This window comes from Bactrocera dorsalis, chromosome 1 (assembly GCF_023373825.1).
Source record: "Bactrocera dorsalis isolate Fly_Bdor chromosome 1, ASM2337382v1, whole genome shotgun sequence".
Taxonomy (NCBI): domain Eukaryota; kingdom Metazoa; phylum Arthropoda; class Insecta; order Diptera; family Tephritidae; genus Bactrocera; species Bactrocera dorsalis.
Window position 1 is genome coordinate 66437966 of NC_064303.1, and position 21531 is coordinate 66459496.

At 42.3% G+C, this 21531-nt stretch overlaps 3 protein-coding genes across 5 annotated transcripts in view; all 3 read left to right on the forward strand.

Annotated features, from left to right (window-relative positions):
• The window catches only part of LOC125777851 (uncharacterized), a 360812-nt gene that overhangs the window by 272011 nt on the left and 67270 nt on the right, over window positions 1-21531 (forward strand). The window lies entirely within an intron of this gene.
• LOC105222479 (protein gustavus) overlaps window positions 1-21531 on the forward strand; it is an 88264-nt gene that overhangs the window by 36674 nt on the left and 30059 nt on the right. Inside the window, exon 2 of one of the 2 annotated variants that reach the window (XM_049445946.1) lies at window positions 7846-7887. The exons of the other annotated variant lie outside the window; for it this stretch is intronic. Coding sequence (XP_049301903.1) covers window positions 7846-7887 — 42 coding nt within the window. The remainder of the gene's footprint in view (window positions 1-7845; window positions 7888-21531) is intronic. 2 annotated transcript variants of the gene reach the window in all.
• Window positions 1-21531, forward strand: part of LOC125780336 (uncharacterized) — a 194150-nt gene that overhangs the window by 36328 nt on the left and 136291 nt on the right. The gene's annotated exons all lie outside the window — the stretch shown is intronic.

Consider the following 21531-nt stretch of genomic DNA (forward strand, 5'->3'; position numbering starts at 1 on the left):
CCTGGCGTTGAAGTCGCCAAGCACGATTTTGACATCGTGGCGGGGGCATCTCTCATAAGTGCGCTCCAAGCACTCATAAAAAGCATCTTTGGTCACATCGTCCTTCTCTTCCGTCGGGGCGTGGGCGCAAATCAGCGATATGTTGAAGAACCTCGCTTTGATGCGGATTGTGGCTAGACGTTCATTCTCCGGAGTGAATGATAGTACTCGGCGACGGAGTCTCTATGTACTACTATAAACAAAAATTAGTGAGACTTTGTTCATATGTTCAGACTATAAATTTATTCTTCAAAATATATGTCCTCCCCTCAAAGCAATTCCCCATGGTCCCAATACACTTGTGCCAACGTTTTTTCCAATTTTCGAAACAGTTGTTGTTTTCAATTGACTCAAACGATTTCCCCGAAGTGGTCGTTTGAGTTTGTTGAATAGCCAGAGAACTTATGGACTTAAATTAGGCAAATACAGTGGTTGCGGCATGATATTAGTTGAAAATTTGGAGAAAAAATCATAGACGTTAACGCGACGCTGTTTGGAACCAATCGTGCTTTCACTTTTCTTAAGACCAAATGATCTTTCAAAATGGTTTTCAATGATCCTCTTGATACTCCAACGAAGCCAGTAAGATCTTTGACTGTTAATCGTCGGTTCTCAAGCACCAGTCCTATTATTTTATTGGCCGTCGTGGACGTGGTTCGTCGCCAGGTTGTTCTCAACCCTCTTTGAATTATATGTATCAATCAAAAACACTTACTCGCGACAAACAATTATCACGAAGGTCTTTTCCAACATTCTGATTGTTTCGGCACCAGAAATTTTATACCGCATACAAAATGTAATGGAACTTCTATGTTGAATAATTTCACTCATCGTAAAAATCGCTTTATGGATTTCAGAATGACAAGCATATATTATACAAAACAAATGATTATTTTGATTTGATATTTGCCACATGTGTTATGAGCAGTCATACTAACCTAAAAAAAATATTTCGACGAATGGGTTTTTACGCGAAATTTAATTAAGTCTTACTAATTTTTGCACACAGCTGTTTAAAATTTTCTTTAGATACAGAGATTCCGCTTTAAAAATCGCTGCCTCTAAACCGGTTCATGGGCAAAAATCGGCTACGAGATTTTATAGAAAAAAATACTATTCTATTACTAAAACCATATTTTGGAAATATATAAGATCTCTTTTTACTAGACTATATTTGACACTTACCTCATACTTTCTCCAATATTGAAAAAATAATACACCTAATTCTAGTTTTACGCGTACATTGCTTCAAAGAAACCGTGTAAAAAATTATGAAAAATACATACATATGTAGATCGTATTCAAAAATAGGGTATTGGTATTTTATCTTTAAAACCTTTTAAAAATGGTGAAAAATAAGTATTCCCCTTCTTTACTGGCATAGATACCTCTTACCCGATTATAGCCGAGTTAACAACAGCGCACTAGTCGTTTCTTCTTTTCGCTACGTTTCGCCAATTGGATATTCCAAGCGAAGCCAGGTCCTTCTCCACCTGGTCCTTCCAAAGGAATGGAGGTCTTCCTCTGCTTTCCTCGGCGGGTACTATGTCGAATACTTTCAGAGCTGGCGTGTTTTCATGGCCAACGCGCAAAGGACCATAAATCTTTCACAGAACCTTTCTTTCGAAAACTTGCAACGTCGACTAATCAGTTGTTGTCATCGTCCAAGCCTCTGCTCGACATAGCAGGATGGGAATTACAATTCCCACGACAGCCGGTTCTACGCACCGGAATTGACTCGGATTTCATCCGACCAAGGGCTGTTTTTTTCGGCGATGTAACCCCGTTTGGATCGGTGATTGTGTTTGTCGTCATTGGAGCAACGCCTTGCAGCAGGGTTGCTCCGTATCCTCCTGACTCGTGCTGGCATTGAGTACAACCCGGGCCCGGAGGAATTTTTCTGCTGCGTCTGCGCAAAAAGGCTCCATCCAAACTCCACCTCGGTCAGGTGTAGTACATGCAATGGATGGAGCCATCTTAAGACCTGCTTAGGCCTTAAGACCAACAGGGAGTGGACCACGCGTTACGTGCCCCATGTTGCCTGCGCAATACTGCGATACAAGCCTCTGCGGCTGTGCAATCTGCACATAGTTCGCACGACGCGCCGTCACTCAACCAGAGTAGCCAACCGAGGACCTCTACGGTCAGGAGCTCAAACAGGCAACATAGCTCCCACTCTGACTTGTCCTCTCCCAACCTTCATCCCGCGTGCGAGAACCAATCAGCAACTCTTGGTTCCTCGCATAGTCTGTTCCGTGTGTCAGGCCGTCATACGTCGGAATGTGTCATCAGTTAAGTGCAATTCCTGCGCTGGCTGGTGTCACTTCCCGACGTGTTCCGGGCTGCGCACCACACGTGAGTGGAGTGAATCCTACGTTGCCCATTGCTGCAGGAGTTTGCCTCCGCAACTCACAACAGTGGCGTCGCCATCCAACACCCCAGTGCGACAACCGCTCCTGCCGGTTCTGCAGCTGCAACAAACACCACTAACACGTCACTCCCTCACCCCCAAGATTACCCACGGACACCCGCGACAAACCAGACTTCTTCAATTCAACTGCAACGGACTCCAGAGTAAGATCGAGGAGATAGTTGCACTTATGAATCGGGAACGTGTATCGATAGCTGCGGTCCAAGAAACCAAGTTAAACAGCCGCTCAGATCTTCTGAGTTGTGCAGGTTTCAACGTTATACGTAAAGATTGCGAGCGAGATACTGGTGGCGGCCTAGCTTTCATATTGCACAACACCGTGCAGTACCGTCTAATCGAAGAAGACATCGACACCAGGTATACTACGCTAGTATATCAGGGCATAGCTATCCAGTCAGGCGATGTCTAGCTCGAAATATTTAATTTATACATCCCCCAGTTACATGTTGCCCTACAGGATATCACCCGAATATAGGTGCGCTACTTCGTGGTGAAAACCGTATGGTACTAGGCGACTTTAATGCGCACCACGATCTTTGGCATTCCTGCCTGTCAAATGATCGTAGGGGGATGGAGCTGGCGGAACAGATTGACGACTCGACATTCTGCACAATGAATGACGAAGCCCCCACCAGAGTTATGGGCACCTGTAATAGCTCGCTTGATATTACCATTGATAGTGGTGGTCTGATAAATAGCATAACCTGGCGACCTATGCTAACTCTCGCATCAGACCATAATTATCTCGATCGAGAAGCTTCCTGATTTCGTTTCTGTGGACAACCGTACCTTCATTAACTTTAAAAAAGCTTATTGGGTCGGCTTCACAGAATTTACCGAAAGCACCTTTAACGCTCTACCCATTCCTACGGACGTATGCGTTGGCGAGCGTCAATTCCGCAAGGTGATCGTAGCAGCTACCGCTCGCTTCATCCCGGCTCAAAGAATAGCGGAAATCCGCCCCAATTTCCCAGCCGAAGCAGCTGTTTTAGCTAATGAGCGCGACACCTCACGCCATGCCGATCCCGGGGATCCCCGAATAAGGGATCTCAATTTGGAGATTCGGCGTATGGTAAAACAACATAAGCGGACGAAATGGATAGAGCACCTGAAGTCCTGCAACCTCTCCACCGGTGTGAGTAAGCTTTGGGCTACTGTCAAAGCTTTGTCTAATCCGAAGAGACATGACGACCGAGTTGAAGTTCAATTCAATGGTCATGCCTCTTCGGACCCGAAGAAGTGCGCGAGCTATTTTAGCCGGCAGTTAACACTGCACCATTCGGTAGACAAAGCCAAGAGATGTGTTAACCGATGGCTGCGCAAAATGCCAAACAACTGCGCGCCACTTACTTTCACCGATGAGGAGGTTCAGGGTGTCATCAACAAGGCAAAATCTTCCAAATCCATTCCCTGATGGAATCAACATGCTAATGTTAAAGCATCTAGGCTCGACGGGAGTAAAATATCTCACCAAGGTCCTCAACCTGTCGCTCACCACTCTTCAAATACCCGATGTGTGGAAACTCGGAAGAGTGGTCCCACTACTGAATCCTGGGAAACCCGCCAACAAAGGGGAATCTTATCGTCCAATAACTCTCCTCTCCCCAGTAGTGAAGACACTTGAGGCCTTGTTACTCCCGACCTTCACTCACCACCTGAGCCTAGCCAGCCACCAGCATGGATTCCGGATGGTGCACAGCACCACCACATCACTTAGCGTCATAAACGTCCAGATAGTTCGTGGCCTCGTAGCGTTGGACCTGTCGAAAGCTTTTGACACGGTCAATCACACAACGCTACTGCAGGACATCGAAAAAACCACTCTCCCTCCAGGGCTAAAGAGGTGGACCATGAACTATCTGAACGGTCGTCAGTCATCCGTACTATTTCGAGGTGAAACATCTAAACTGAGCAGAATTAAACAGGGAGTTCCGCAGGGTGGTGTCCTCTCCCCGATACTGTTTAACTTCTATATCTCGAAACTTCCTCAACCACCAGAGAGGGTTTCCATAACCTCGTACGCAGATGACTGCACAATATTGATATCGGGCAATGGAATCGATGGCATGTGTTCGAAAGTAAACAGCTACCTCTCCGACCTTTCTCGTTTCCTCACTGCACGAAATCTCGCAACTTTCACCCACCAAATCCACAGCGACCATATTTACAAACTGGACGAAGGAGTATAAACTTGAACTTAATATTGCAGTCGATGGCGTCAAAATTCCGACTGTCAATAACCCTAAGATTTTAGGCGTAACCCTCGATAGTCTATGCTCCTTCTCTCCCCATACGACCGCGATTATCGCCAAGGTACAGAGCCGCAACAAAATCCTCAAGTCGCTAGCCGGCAGAAAATGGGGAAAAGACAAAGAAACGTTGCTGGCAACTTACAAGGCAATGGCCGGCCGGTCCTCAACTACGCAGCACCAATATGGTCGCATGGATGCAGTGGTACGCAGATGAGGAAATTTCAGACCTGTCAGAATACAGCACTCCGGACCACGACGGGATGCCTCTTGATATCTCGCATTGAACACGTCCACAGTGAGACGCGCATGCTACCTGTAAAGGAGCATAATCAACTCCTCTCCAGCCAGTGCCTGCTGGGATGTTTCCGTAGGAATCACCCTTGCAGCCACCTGCTTGGAGCGGAACCGCCTCCCAGGAGCATCAAGAGGTTATTCCTCGACTACGTCGATGACATCAAACAGTACACCGGCTGACTTCGGACGCAACAAACTTTCGACTGACCGCCATTCACAGTGGAGCCATCAACACCTTCTCCGACTCCCTTCCCGTGAATGGCGTTCTTGGAGTCAAACCACCACCTATTGCAGACGAAGAGCTCCATTTGCCGCGAGAAACGCGAGTGACCCTAGCGCAACTTCGTTCTGGATACTGTAGCAGGTTAAAATCCTACTTATCCAGAATCGACCCCGACATACCTAATGTATCTCCTATATGCAACGAGTCTCCGCATGACACCGGCCACCTCTTTGCATGCCCTACAAACCCTACCCATCTAACACCTTCCTCCCTATGGTCCGACCCCGTCGAAGCAGCACGTTTCTTGGGCCTACCGTTAGATGACCTCGACGACAACACAAACAACCCTTACCATCCTAACGGGGATTAGCAAACCGTTAAAACAACAACATGGGAATTATGAGTGACTTATAGAGTTTGGATTTTGTTCGTCGAGAGAGGACTTTACTTCTCAGCTGCATACTCAGTCCGAAGTAACACCTGTTGGCAATAGTTATCCTGCGTTGGATTTCCAGGCAGACATTGTTGGTGGTGTTTATACTGGTTCCAAGATAAACGTAATTATCTACGACTTATGTTAGTTATGACTCTAAACAGTGTCGTGAGTGCACGGACTGTTTGTTTGATGACAGTAGATATTTCTTCTTACCATTGTTTATTGCCAGACCAATTTGCTTTACTTTCTTGTCCAGTCTGGAGAAAGAAGATCTAACGGCGCGGGTGTTAGGGCCGATGATATTATCGGCATAAGCCAGCTTCTGTACACTTTGATAAAAGATTGTACCTGCTCGATTAAGTTCTGCAGCATGAATTATTTTCTCCAGTAGCATATTGAAGAAGTCGCACGACAGGGAGTCGCCTTGTCTGAAACCTCGCTTGGTATCACGGCTTGGAGAGGTCCTTCCTGATCCTGACGGAGCTTTTGGTGTTGCTCAACGTCAGTTTTGCATTTTTCGAAAACCAATGGTTTCGTTTGCAGCTGTACGTAAGAAGCTTGAAATGCCGTCCCACAGTCCCCTTATACCGCGTTGTTGACGAGTGCTCTCAGAGAGCAGGAGTGCAAGTCGAATAGAAAATCGTTCAACGGTCTGTTGTGATTGCAGCTGCTCGACGTCGAACCTTCCTTGTGTTATAACCATACTTCGGGCCCCAGCGAAGTCCATCAGCCTCAACCCATTTGAGGTTTCATCGTGGATGCTGAATTAACCTACCGTAGTGCCAAATATACCTTCTTTGCCCACCCTGGCGTTAAAGTCGCCAAGCACGATTTTGACATCGTGGCGGGGGCAGCCCTCATAGATGCACTCCAAGCGCTTATAGAAGGCATCTTTGGTCACATCGTCCTTCTCTTCCGTCCGGGCGTGGGCGCAGATCTGCGATATGTTGAAGAACTTCGCTTTGATGTGGATTGTGGCTAGACGTTCATCTACCGGGTTGAATGACAGTACTCGGCGACGGAGTCTCTCTCTCACCACTAATCCCAGACCAAATTTGCGCGTTTATATGGCCACTGTAGTAAATGCCACAAAGACCTACTCGCCTCAGTCCTTGTCCCGTCCATCGCATTTCTTGGACGCCGGTGATGTTAACCTTCACTCTAACGAGGACAGCGGCACCTTTCCAATTAAGGGACCAGACATTTCAGGTGCATGCCCTCAAATCGTAGTTTGCCATGGTCGTCATCAAAAGGGAGGGTCTCTCATCCGAGGCTTGTTGTTCATTTTCATTGAGTGCGTTTTTTACGCGGCGGGTCCCAAACCCTGCGGAGGGGGTGTTTCGCCTTCTCACAGTAGCTCGCCTTCAAACGGATGTTTTTAGGCTACCCAGAGGATACTTGGTCAAAGAGCGGAAGACGTGAGCTGTTTGAGCCATATGTAAAATAATCGTTTCTGGCCACTCCCAAATGAATGGCGGTAAGAGAACTTTCCTCAATTGTGTGAACTTCTACACATGACTTCATCCTCCAATACGTATTAATATTTATTTTATTAAATCACTTTAAGCAAATTTTCCTATAATTTATGCCCTTACCAAGTTTTTCTGATTGCATTGATAGTTACAAAATTTTAACACATTTTAAACTTGCTCTTCTATGCAACTTACTTGTTGCTACAAATAGGGAATGCCTCTAAATTTGTAAAATAAACATATTTCGCAAAAATTTAATATAATTTAACCCCAAAAATTTTCAAATCGAATAAAGTCGTGTACAAAATTAAAAAATACAATGTGAAACAGAATTAGGTGCAGTTTAATATAACTTTTGAATACAAGCGTGACATTGAAGGTTCTAATTATTTTAAATTTTTTTACGTAGGATATATTTTTCGGCCAAATATAAATTTACTTTAGATAATTATAAAAAAAATAATTTGGACTATTAAGGAGTATTCAAAAAAGTTTAAACAGAACTAAAAAAGTGAGTTTATAAATTACTCTATTACTTTATATTTGTCTTAAGTGTCAGTAGTGTTAATATGTCGGTCTATTGGCTTAAAAATTTGAATATTTTGGTCTAAAACGGGATTTTAAATACTCACTCACATAAGGAACAAAAATAATAGGTAGCTGAAAGTTAAATGTTTTGTTTGCTTGTATGCTTTCAGATTTGCCATTTTGCTCTTGGATATTTTTTACGCCATTTTAAGGTAGCTGCACATTTTTATTTCTTAATTGCATTACAAAGGGGGGAAATCGTACGGTAACAAGAAGAGAACAATTTATAATTCCTTTTTGAGCTATAATTAATTGACCCTTGACCATATACAAGAGGTTTTTAATATAATCCTAATTAACAATTTTTAATGATTATCTCAAAAATTAATGAAGATTTAGCCGTAATTCCTAAAAGCACTATCGAATTAGAATGAGAAATGATGTAATTTTATATATCGCTCATTTGCTGCAAGACCGGCATAAGTCAAAAAAATCGATTCGCCAGAAAACGCGTTTAAAGTTTTCAACTTACTACAACCTTACACGGTGACTCCAACCTTACACCTCTTCTCAAGCGGAGCATATAAGAGGTATTTTTATGAATTTTTCACTCAACATGAAGTATGATATAACGAACAATTCCGCAGCATTAACTCAAAAATCACGTTTTTTGAATTATGCCGGTCTTGCAGCAAATGAGCGATATGTACATAAATTACTTGAATATTAAGGGGTTAGGGGTAGTTAGAATTTTCAAAAAATTAATTGTTTTTTGCATTGTCCTTAAGTGTAATATCTTAAAAATATTCTCTGAAAATTTCACGTTGATCCGACAATTAGTTTTTGAGTTATTCGAGAAATAAGAAAAAGAGCTCGGGCACTTCAAAGCGCAAGTGTGAAACTTTAAACGCCTTTTCCTCAAAACTATGTTTTTTGAATCGGTGACAACTGTAACTCGAAAACCGTTCAGTAGATTTTAATGAAATTTGTACAGCTTTTAGAATACATAATAAACTCGGGCCTGATCGAAGGATTTTTATTTTTTCGAAAATTTCGATTTTTTAAGACTAACTAACTGTGGATTTTTACGCAAAAATTTAGAAAAAAATTTCGTGATTTTGTTAATTTTGAAAATAAAATAAAATCATTCTATCAGGCCTGGGATTATATATATATTTATAAAACTAACGCAAGTACCTTTTTTTGGAACAGGGTCAACACAAACAACTATAACTTTGGAAATTATTATTATTATTTTTTTTTTTGAAATTTTCTTGACTTCAAGTCAGCACATCCTATAATAATGCCATATTACTACCTTTGTAAAATAACATGATTTAGTAGCGAAAAAAAAAATACTGAAAACTCATTTTTTCGTGCCTCTGACTACCCCTAACCCCTTAAATGGAATAATGCCAAGAGGTTTAACAATTAAAATGTAAATTGTCTTAATCAATTTGTGAATTTGGATATGTCTATTTCACCCTGCGATAGCTACCATCATATTGTAGCAAAATTTTAATTTTGGTTATATCTGCTGGCAGAACCTAAAAATTTGAGACACATGTTATGTATAAAATTTGAATTATTCAATAAAATATTCAATTTTGAATTTTTGACCAAACGTTGTTTTCCATTTTTGGTGACGATATGTTTGTATATAAGTATTAGCTATTTATGTTTATTTAAATATTAAAGTTAGATTAAATATCGTATATGCATTACGAATCATAGTAATCTAGAATTATACTTTTTTGTAATATTGTAATCATATATAGTCTTAGTATTTAAAAATGAACTATGGGATTTTTACTGCATGTAAGTAGTGGCAACTGATTTTATGCTGGCTGATGCATTGCATTGAAATAAAAATTGAAGTTTTGCACCGCTACCTATAGTCTTTTGTGCCCACTCCTCTATCACAATTGGTCCCAGAGGCCCAGCACACAGATAAATTCTAGGAACTTCTGGGCGCAATGGAGGTGATGTGATCCCTATCCACGTAGATGGATCCAAGGGACTTGAGCCTGCTCTTACAAATTGCTGAACAATCTAGAATCAGATGCTTTGTAGTTTTCGCTTCCATGTCGCAAAACCGGTAGTTTGAACAAGAGGACATGCCTAGAAGCGGCCGCAGAGCGGGTGAGTTCGTCGACCACCTCGTTGCCGGCTACCCCTTTATGCCCCTGCACCCATGTCATGTGTACACGGTTGTAAACTGATAGGCCTATATACTCCTCCACTAATCCTGAGGTCGCTGAGTATAGCTGGCTACGATAGTCTCGTTGGAGATTAATTTCTGCACACCGACTTATAGCAAAGCCTTCTGCGTAAAAGATGATCGAGAAACATCCCATTGGTATGGACAGCTTGGTATGCGGTACCTCAATGCCTGCTCCGATGTGTTTTGGTGTTTTCAAGCTATCAGTATACCAATGGATGGTGCTACCTATCAATAGTAGGAAGAGTGTGGAATCACTCCACTCCGCCTTACTGCCGAACTTTAAACTTTGTGAAGTTTACCCTCTTCGTAACGCCATCTTTTGGTAAAAGGTTAAAGGTTGCGTTGCCTTCGATGCCTAAGCAAACTGTTCAAAAGTAAGAATATGCCTTATGATTAGGGTATACAACCACCTCATGATACTTGGCTTGCAGCTCCAAGATCTACTGGCTAGGCGTCTGCATATTATGAGTGCTTTGGATGGTGTTAATTACACATGCCTATTCCACAGAAAGGTTGACTCGCGTAGTACCAAGACGAATCTTCTTCTACCCCGTAGTCGTTTCAGCAATCCTAGTACGTAGTAAAGCCTCAATCCATCTGCATACTGCAGCCGCCATGTTTTTTTTCTTCAGTGCCCTGATGACACTTGCGTGGGAGGCACTTTCAAAAGCACCTCTGGAGTTTAGCCGTATGTTTGTATAGAGCAGTGTTAGTGGACCTGCATTCTCTGTACTCGAGTACTCGTTAGGTAATTAGGTGCTTATGTATTCCTCCCAATTGCCCATGCGTTTTGTGCTGTTGAAAAGCCTGTGAATTGAATTGGTTTGTTTTCTGGTGGCCACATTTAGAGGATAGGCGCAAGATATGCGTCCATTATAAACTGGTTTGTTGCAGCCTGCCTGCTATTCAATCCAGTCGCATCGCTACCTACCAGCCTCACTCTACTTATGTCAAGCCCTAAAGTTTCCCTTAAAACATCTATTTCTAGGGATAGGAATCGACGGACTTCCGTAACCTCCTTCAGTGCAAAGCGTATAATCCTATGATCTGACATGGAGGGCTCTTTCCAGACTGCGCGATCAGGTCGGTCATGTGTTTATTGTACAAGGTTATGCCAAAGACCTCCCTACGGGTACTGGTTACGAAGTATGCCCTGCGATGCAGTCGATTAGCAGGTGCTCCGGGGTTTCAGGCTCCCTGCCGCAAAACCGGCAGTTAGCGCAAGAGGCTAGGCCCATGTTAAATAATTACCTTTTCAACTTGCAGTGGCCGGTGTAAAATGCGACCAGAAGCCTGAGTTAACCCTTGGGTGGTTAATTATCGATTTAAACCTGTTCTAATTGTACCCCCCAATTAGCAACTTGGTGTGTCGCATTCCATGCACTCGTTGCCAATGCCTTTCCCTGCCCACTCTTTTTTCCTTGCGGAGCAGCTCCTTCAGGGATTGGTGACCCACCCCAGTGAATGGTTCTGTCACTACCATATTGGTGGAGGCTGCGGAGCGGGCGAGCTCATCAGCCAGTTCGTTGCCGGCTATACCTCTATGACCAGGCACTCAGATTAGGTGCACCTGGTTTCTTTCAGCTAGGCTGTTCAACCGTTCTCTACACTCCGGCACTAGTAGCGATTTGATCTCGTAAGAGGAGATCGCTTTTAGTGCCGTTTGACTATCCCTAAGTATGGTTATTCGCTCATTGCGATAGTTGCGATGGAGGTTTATCTCTAAACACCGACTTATGTCCAAGACTTCGGCCTGAAAATGCTCGGAAAGCTTCCCATCGGTATGAAGAGCTTGGTACGTGGACCTGCGATCCCTGCACCAATTCCTTCCGACGCTATCCCTCAGCATTAGCTCAAGAGTGGAGTTGTTCCACTCATTCTTGCTGCCGAGGGTAACCTTAAACTTCTTCGTGAAGTTAATTGTTTTAGTAATACTGTCCTTCGGGAGGATGGCAATTGGAATATTGCCACTTATCATCTCCATCCTCTGGGAGCTCAATTAAGTGGGGAGCCTGTTTTAGAAGCTTCAAAAAATCGATTTTTTCACTTAAAAATTATCTAAGAATATTCCCAAAGTTATAAATGGGAATTTGAAATATTTCCGAAGCTAGAAAGGAAATAGTGACCGAGCGTCTAGCAGATATATTAGCGCTTGGGCAGAAAGTGAAAACTTTGACGCGCGATTTCTCGGTTTTTTATTTTTACGATTTTTTTTAATTGGCTAACAGGATAGAAAAAAACAAAATGTCGTATGAAATTGGAGCGAAGTTTATTATCTTTGGCATTAAATTATCTTCTATTTAAACTAAATCCTGCCCGCCGTCCGACAAATGCACATGCGAGATGCACCGTGCAATTGCTTCCCAAAGGCAGAATATCAAAGATTTCGTATCCAAAAAGCTTGTGAATGATGTTTAAATATATACATAACTATAACCCGTAGAAATTTCGCTTTAATTTATTATTTCTCCCTCCCAAAAAAAAAATCCATTTTTTGAAGCCTCTAAAGCAGGCTGAGTTTATCCCTTGGGAGGTTAATTATCGATTTAAACCTGTTCTAGTTGTACCCCCCAATTAGCAACTTGGCGTGTCGCATACCATGCACAAACATAATTCAATTAATTTTCAGAATTTTTTTCCGGCAAAGCAAGAAAATACATTAACTTTAGAGTATTTTAAATAATTGTACTAATTTTCTCCAACACACACAACTACATATTTATTGTTTACAATTTTTTTGAAATATTTAAAGACTATGAGACAAAGCTAGTGTTTAAAGTAGCACTGTTTAAGTAGATGCTCACTTCACTTTTGTCTTTTGACACTTACCACTTCCACTTCTTTAACTAAAACACCCGGTTAATGTGTAATTTAGGTTTACTTAGACTTTTTAATGATTACAATTACAGTACAGTAATTACAATACTTTGATTCGACATTTTACTAAATTGCAGGAGGTGATTTTAACTAGATTAGCTTATCTCATTTAGCCATCCCGGCCCCCCTAGGCGAATATTCAGTCTAGCAATCTTTGTAGTTGCTGGAGAGTTGCCACTACGTTGCTGAGTCCAGTAGCGGGGCGGTGTTTTGGCGCTTTTGGACGACGCCTGGTTGGTGCAACCTGGTGCAGATGCCATTGATGGGGCGCAGGCCGTGCTGCAATAGTTCGGCGTCGTACCGTCTGGTTTCCTTGCATTGATCTACCCGTGCTTGAGGCAGCTGGCCGACCTACATCGCGTCGTGGGGTCCTGTGCAGCAGCGTGTGATGTGGTCTGCCACACGTGTGCCATAAATCGGAAGAAACACACTCCTGCGTCACATGCGTGTGCGAAAGGCAGTTTAGGCAGTGCTCATGTGCCTGGGCAACACGCTGGCGTTGTGTTGGTGTTAGCTCCTTAAAGAGCCCACAGTGCTGTAGTCGATGTTTCCGTCGACATAGCGGGCATCGTATGCGACGCGGCTCGACTTGAGCGGATGGCGTTGATGGGGCTGCTCGTGAGCCACTACCAGAAGCGGCAGTCGATACCGTAGCATTGGTTGGGCGGAGGAGTAGGCCCAGTACGTGCCACGTTGGTTGCCGACTGAACAGTTGGTGTTGGATTGTAGGTATGTCCACGTCCATCTTGATCTCTGTAAAAAAATTGTATTAATATACATGGTAGTATATAAATAGAATGTGTTGTTGTGCCACGTTATATGACTGGGTCGTCGTATTGACCGACCATTTTTTTTTTTTGTAATTTTTATTGTTATTTTTAACGGATTGTTGAGGGTTGCGGTTTTATTGATTTATTTTCATTTGTGTTTCGGCATTATGTTCGGATTATTTAGTATCGGATTTCCGCGGTTGGTAGAAAGCATAGTTTAACCAGCGGTCTGGTTAGTATTCCGCTTTGAGTACGGAGATCAACTACGCGGATGTGACCGTCTGAGCCGTAATGGAGCTTTTCTATACGGCCTAGTCGCCACTCGGTAGGTGGGAGACAATGGTCGTTAATAAGTACACAATCTCCAAGCTTTGGCGCATTTTCTGATGTTTTCCATCTGCGACTGAAATTATGATGGAGAATTTTAATTCTCTCCCATCGATTTAATAAGGAGAGCGACTCCACGCCTGGCTCAGGGATGGCCAGGATGGGTGCTCCTTTTAGAAAATGCCCTGGAGTTAAGGCAGTGAAATCTGAGGAGTCTTGCGATAGTACTGTGAGTGGCCGTGAATTGAGAACGGCTTCAATTCGATTTAATAACGTCGTGAACTCTTCGTAATTAAATTTGTAGTTTCCAGCTACCTTTTTTAAGTGGGATTTGAAGCTTTTTGCAGCTGATTCCCATAAACCACCCATATGAGGAGCTCTTGGGGGGATGAATTGCCAATTAATGCCTTGGGAAGCGTACTTTTGTACAATCTCAGGGGAGACTTGTTTAATAAAGTCCACAAACTGTTTTTCTGTGGCTCTTTGAGTCCCGATAAAGGTTTTTCCATTGTCGCTCATAAGTTTGGACGGAAAACCGCGTCGTCCGACGAAGCGAGCAAATGCCGCGAGAAAAGCCTCTTTTGTCAGATCAGTACATAGCTTCTGTCGTAAAACAGACAAAGACAGCCACGTAGCCTTTCATTAGTGTGGGAGACCTTAGAATGGACGCCTTTATTTGAAAAGGCCCAGCAAAATCGACACCTGTAATGGTGAAAGGCAGATCGAAGTTGCAGCGTTCCGGTGGAAGTGCTGCCATAATCTGCGTCCTCATCTTCTGTTTATGCATAGTGCAGATCTTGCACTTAGATCTTTTTTATTTGAGGCTTAAGTCGGGAAATATAGAACTCTTGGCGGATTATATGTTGCATTAGGCGATGTTCCGCGTGCAACATTAGTGTGTGTATATACTTGAGTAGCAATGTTGCAAGTCGAGACTTCTCTGGTATTATTAGAGGATGGCGTTCGTTATATGTCAGGCTTGAGTTAGCAAGCCGACCATTAGCACGAAGCAGACCATTCGTATCTAGAAATGGGTTTAGTACTAAGAGTGAGCTCTTTTTGTCAATCGACTTCGATTCTCTTAGTAGTGACCTCTCGCAGCTGAAGTGGCGCGACTGAGTATAGGTGATAAGAGCGACCTATGCCTTTTCTAGTTCTAGGTGCGTCAATCTATCGCCTTGGGAATATAGCGTGGGCTCTCCCTTCACTATTTTGCGCATGGGCGTTCGGGGCCAAGAATCGGGGGATTCTGTTAACCATCGAGGACCATTCCACCAAAGAGTGGTGGTTGCAAGGTGCAGAGGCTTGCACACTCTTGTACCTAGATCGGCGGGATTGTCAGCACTGGCTTCTTCTCTTCTTTACTGGCGTAGACACCGCTTATGCGATTATAGCCGAGTCAACAACAGCGCGCCAGTCGTTTCTTCTCTTCGTGGCGCCAATTGGATATTCCAAGCGAAGCCAGGTCCTTCTCCACTTGGTCCTTCCAACGGAGTGGAGGTCTTCCTCTTCCTGGAGCTGGAGTGTTTTCATCCATCCGTACAACATGACCTAGCCAGCGTAGCCGCTGTCTTTTAATTCGCTGAACTATGTTAATGTCGTCGTATATCTCGTACAGCTCATCGTTCCATCGAATGCGATATTCGCCGTGGCCAACGCGCAAAGGACCATAAATATTTCGCAGAACCTTTCTCTCGAAAACTCGTAACGTCGACTCATCGGTTGTTGTCATCGTCCAAGCCTCTGCACCATATAGCAGGACGGGAATTATGAGCGACTTATGGAGTTTAGCTTTTGTTCGTCGAGAGAGGACTTTACTTTCCAATTGCCTTCTCAGTCCGAAGTAGCACCTGTTGGCAATGGAAATCCTGCGTTGGATTTCCAGGCTGACATTGTTGGTGGTGTTAATGCTGGTTCCTAAATAGACGAAATTATCTACAATTTCAAATTATGACTGTCAACAGTGACGTGAGAGCCAAGTCGCGAGTGAGACGACTGTTTGTTTGATGACAGGAGATATTTCGTCTTGACCTCGTTCACTGCCAGACACATTTGCGTTGCTTCCTTGTTCAGTCTGGAGAATGCAGAACTAACGGCGTGGGTGTTGAGGCCGATGATATCAATATCGGTCGGTTGTTGATTTTCCAGGTCTAAAGCCAAACTGATAAGGTCCAATCAGTTTGTTGACGGTGAGCTTTAATCTTTCACACAATACGCTCGATAGAACCTTGTACGCGATGTTGAGGAGGCTTATCCCACGGTAGTTGGTGCAGATTGTGGGGTCTCCTTTTTTATGGATTGGGCATAGCACTGTTTCGTCTTCTCACTTTAGCTCGCCTTCGAACGGATGTTCTTAGGCTACCCAGAGAATACTTGGTCAAAGACCGGAAGTCGTGAGCTGCTTGAGTCATATGTAAAAGAATCGTTTCAGGCCATTCCCAAGTGAAAGGCGATCAGAGAACTTTCCGCACTTGCGTGGACTTCTACACATGACTCCATCAGCACTGACTACGTGTCGCCAAATGAGACGTTCGTTTGGAAATATACGTCTTCCATGCATGTGGGGGTTTTTCTAACCAGGGTAATACAATTTCGGAATCAGACCAGAGATACAATTTATATTTGGTCAAATTTAGATGCGTTTGCACCATGGATACTAGTTTGGCTAGTAGTAGCGCACCACATACAGTACTTGTCCAATAAATTACGAACGAAGTAAAAAATAGTTCTAACTTTAATCATTAATAAAAACATAAATATTTGGCTAATTTTAGAAAAAAATTATTTTTTATATGCTATATACATTAAACTTAAATTATTATATTTTTGTATTGAATCATATTCAATATTTTGTCGCCATATATATATATATATATTTTTGTTTTTTTGCTCTCGTTCGTAATTTATTGGACAGGTACTGTAGTTCCAGTCATGGCAGACTTATTGTTTTTAGCGGAGCCACCTTTGTCTTGGCTACCAGTAGGTGATTGGTGGTCGCTGTTTCAGATTGTGTGCGCACATAGATGGTGGCACAATATGCCTTTTCAGAGGCATCACAGAAGCCATGTAGTTCGACTTTGTGCTCTGGGGCATAATTTATCCATCGTGGGGTTTGTATCTGTGAGAAATCATTCATATTACCCGCGAACTGGGACCACTTTTCTAAACGAAGTGGTTTCACTTGTTCATCCTAGTCGGTTCCGTCTAGCCACAATTCTTGTATCAGAATTTTTGCTTGTATCATAATTTGCGAAAGCCATCCTGCGGGGTCGAAAAGTTTTGCCTCTTTGTTATAGCTGATAGTGCGGATATTGACTCATTAGTGTATGAAAACTGGTCAGATATCGCATTCCATTGTATCCCCAAAGTTTTTGTTGTGCTTTCCTTTTCGAATTTAAGGAAATTAGTGTCTAATAGATTTTCTTTGGGTATGTCCTTTAAAATATTAGGGTGGTTCGCCGTTATCTTTTTCAACGGAAACCCTGCTGTATTGAGCGCTTGTGTCACTCGTAGTGACTCGTATGCCTGTGGAAGATTGTGGCTTCCAGACAGAATGTCGTCTACATACGTTTGTGTTTTCAACACTTGTGTTGCCAGAGGAAAATCTGACTTTGTGTCTTCTGCCAGTTCGTGGAGTGTACGAATGGCGAGGTATGGGGCACAGTTTACGCCAAGGTAAATGTTTTTAATTTAAAGTCGCGTAGTGGACTATTGGGAGATTTTCGGAAAATAATTCGCTGAAAATCTTGATCATATTTATGTACGACTATTTGTCGATACATTTTATCAACATCCCCATTAAAATGTCATTTAGGGAATTTCCCGAACTTGATGATTTTGATGCAATAAAGACAACTCTTACTTTTGTGGTTTTTTTGTCTGGCTTTATTACTGCATGATGTGGCAGGTAAAATGAATAATATTTACCTTTTATAATTTTTTCGCCAGGGCTGACTTCCTCCATGTGGTCTAAATGGAGGTATTCTTATAAAACGTTATCGTATTCTGGTTTTAGCTCGCCTTTTTTAAGTAGGTTTTTTCCATACTTAAAAACTGTTGGATAGCAGAGGTACGAGAATGACCTAAGGCGAGGTGTGGGGAAATTCTGGCTTTAGTGGTAGTCGTACGACGTACCGGCCATTATCTAATCGAGTAGTTGTGGATTTGTAAAAATCCTCACAATATCGATCTTCTGGGGTTTTGATTGATATGGGGGGGAGTTCTTCTAACTCCCATAATTTCTTCAGGTGAGTATTGAGGTACTCGTTTGGGATTTCCTCAACATGGGTTGTCATTGTTGTGTCTGGTTCCGCAACTAGTCCGCTTAGGACCCATCCGAAAATGGTATTTTGCGCCAGAAGTGTTTTTGTAATTTTCTCAACACCTTCAAGAATAATTTGTGGTATGAGATCGCTGCCTAATAGAATATCTATTTGAGCGGGAGTGTTGCAGTTTGGGTCGGTCTGCTAACTTAAGGCGTGAAACCTTTTGCCAATGCTTGCTATTTATATGATAGCTTGGAAGCATGTTTGTTAGTTGCGGTAAGACAATAGCTTCTGCTTGAATGCGCTTATCCGCTTGGGGGGAAATAAGGGTAATGGGGCAGATTTTGTTTGAGTTTTGTACTACTCTTTCGCCCATTCCCGTAATTTCAAAATTAGCTAGTTTTGTTGGCAGTTGTAGCCTACTTTGTGCCCTTGACGCTATAAAAGATCGTTGAGATCCTTGGTCTATTAAGGCCCTAAGTTTAAACATTTCTCCTCGGTGCTCGATGGAGACCACTGCTGTGGGTAATAATACACTGCTTTGGCTTTCGCTGTGTAGCGTCTGAGTTTTTAAAGCCTTTGAGCAGCATAGTGCTTCTTGGCAATTTTCTGAATTTTGTAAGTCGGGATTTGCTGTTGCAACTAATCCGGCAGCTCTTTTAACATTAGCGTTATTTTGAGCGAAGCTGGAAAAATTTGTAATGTGAAGCATTGAGTTATGTCGTTTATGGCAATAAACGCAATTAAATTTGCTTTCGCAATCTTTGAGCGCATGCGCATGAGACAAACAATTGGTACAAAGTTTTTTTGTTCTTAAGAAATTGTTTCTTTCGTTAATGTTTAGTTTTTTAAATTTTTCGCAAGCTTTCAGCCTGTGCCCTCCTTTACACAGTTCGCATGACGTATGTTTATTTTGTTCGGATGTGAACGCTTGTGTTTTGAAAAAACTACGATTTAAGTTGTTGTTGTTACTCGCTTGGGGTCTAATGAAGCTTCGATTAAGGTCGTGTTGAACGTTTTTAGTTCTGACCATTTTTTTATCTACCCTTTCCGAAATTTCATATTGGGTAGTTAAGAAATCGTTCCTTTGTTGCCACGTTGGGCACTTTCTTTGTGATGAGAGCGATTGCTCCCACAGAAGTAACGATTTTTCTGGTAATGCGGATGTGCATATATTTACCAGAATGGGGTCCCAATTGTCTGTGGGAATGTTCTGCGTCGCTAGAACCGACAAGCAATTTGAAACAGTGGATTGAAGTTTTATAAATTCTTCACTTGTTTCTTTCTGAATTTTTGGTAAATTCATTAATATTGTGACTTGTTTGTCGACTAATATTCTTTCGTTCTCGTAACGAGCTTTTAGAGCTTCCCAAGCATAATTAAAATTTTCGACATTAAGAGCGAACTGTTTGACTGTTACGCCTGCCTGACCTTTGGGTTTGTATCGGAGGTGATACAATTTTTGCGCTTGTGATAATTTGGGATGGTTTATGTACACGGCTGTAAACATGTCCCGGAAGGACGGCCATTGTTCATAACCACCATGAAATATTTCTGTATCACATGCTGGCACTTTAAGGTGAATGCCTGAACTCGCCTCTTGGCTTTGAATTTGTGGCAGCTCTACTCTCAGTTGTGGAGTAGGTGCAATAGCTTTAATTAATCTCAACTGATCGGAGATCATAGCTCTCGTTTCCTCGTACTGGTCTAAGCAGTGTTCATATTTGGAGTATGCTGAAGATTTAAAATTTTCAGGTAGATCTGATTCGTCAGATTCTACAGTTGCGTCATACTCAGCTTGGAGACGTGTACAGAAATTGACCAGATTCTCTTTTTTGATTTCTAATACCGATTCAGAATTATCTTGAATCGCAGTCACCGACTACCATTCTTCGTGTGTGCACGTAGTTATTTCTCTCTGTGACTTTCCTTTTTTGCTTGAGTTTAGCGTAGCTATTGTGTTCGCCATTCTTATTTCAATGATTTCAATTTATTTTACTTTTCGTATTAAATAATATTTCGATTCAGTGAGTGACAAAATGATACACAATGGCCCCTGGGCCCCCCTTTTTAGGGGATAACAGATTTGCCCCGCTTGCTGTTAGCCCCCAAACAAAAAGGAAAAAACCAACTAAAAACCAATTAAACGCTTTTCCCGAGTTACCAAAAATACAAAAAGGAAACCCAAAATATTTGGTGATATCTTCACTTGAACCCAACAAACCCCTAACGTAATTCTCGTGTTTTGTAGTGCAAAAATCTCTACAAGTGATTTGCAATGACATCGTGTCTATATCCGAATTACGTGACGGCAGCCTCCTGCTTCTAGTAAAAAACACCACGATCGCAAAAAAATTTCTTGATACCAAAAGATTAGCAGGCCTCTGTGATGTAGAAGTGAAATATCACACCAACCTAAACTCTACGAGAGGGACAATCTTTGCTCCATGCCTCAATGACATAGCCGAAAAAGAAATTATTGATAACTTAAGTGATCAAGGTGTGATCGCAGTTTTCAAATTTACCAAATTAATAAATAATAAACCCCAACCAACTGGTGTATGCCTGTTAACATTTGACCGCTACTACCTACCTAGCGCTGTTCAAGTCTCGTGGCATTCAGCCCGTGTTAGGTTGTACATACCCAATCCAATGAGATGCAAAAAATGTCAAAAGCTTGGGCATACAACCAAACGCTGCAATAATGCCTTCATTTGCGACACGTGTGGACTCCCCCCTCACGACCCCGAAGCTTGCACACGTAAATACTGCGTTAACTGCGCAAATGATCACCCCTCCTCGCCAAATTCATGCCCTAAATACACCCAATCAAAAGAAATATTACGCATCAAAACCGAAAGAAAATGCACTATGCGCGATGCAATAAAATTTTATAACGAAAGTAATATAACACCTTTACCGATCACCTCTTCTAATTCATTTTCTTCCATCCTCAAAGAAAGATATGTACAGGAAAAAAGTAAAGAAATAAATGTCAAGCAACCTGTCAAAACTTCAAAAATTACATATCCACAACAAAAAGCTGAATTACAATCATCAGTTCCTTCTACCTCCTCTTTCACTTCTAACTCAAACCCCACACAAACGACCATAGAAATGACTGCACCAATAAATCACTCAAAAACCAGTTTTAATGAACACTCACCTACCAACAACAATTCAAGCCTAAAGTCACAAACAAGCCTCTCTCCGCACTCAAACTTCACACAAACGATCTCAGATAATAATTCACTAAAAACTTACTCAGAAACCAACACGCACGAAAGCTCTTCTCCTCAACCAAACACAACTTTAAACTCACCGACAGAAATTAATTTAACCCATTCTAACTTCTTTCCCTCCAAATTTCTCAATAAATCAATTCTACAATTA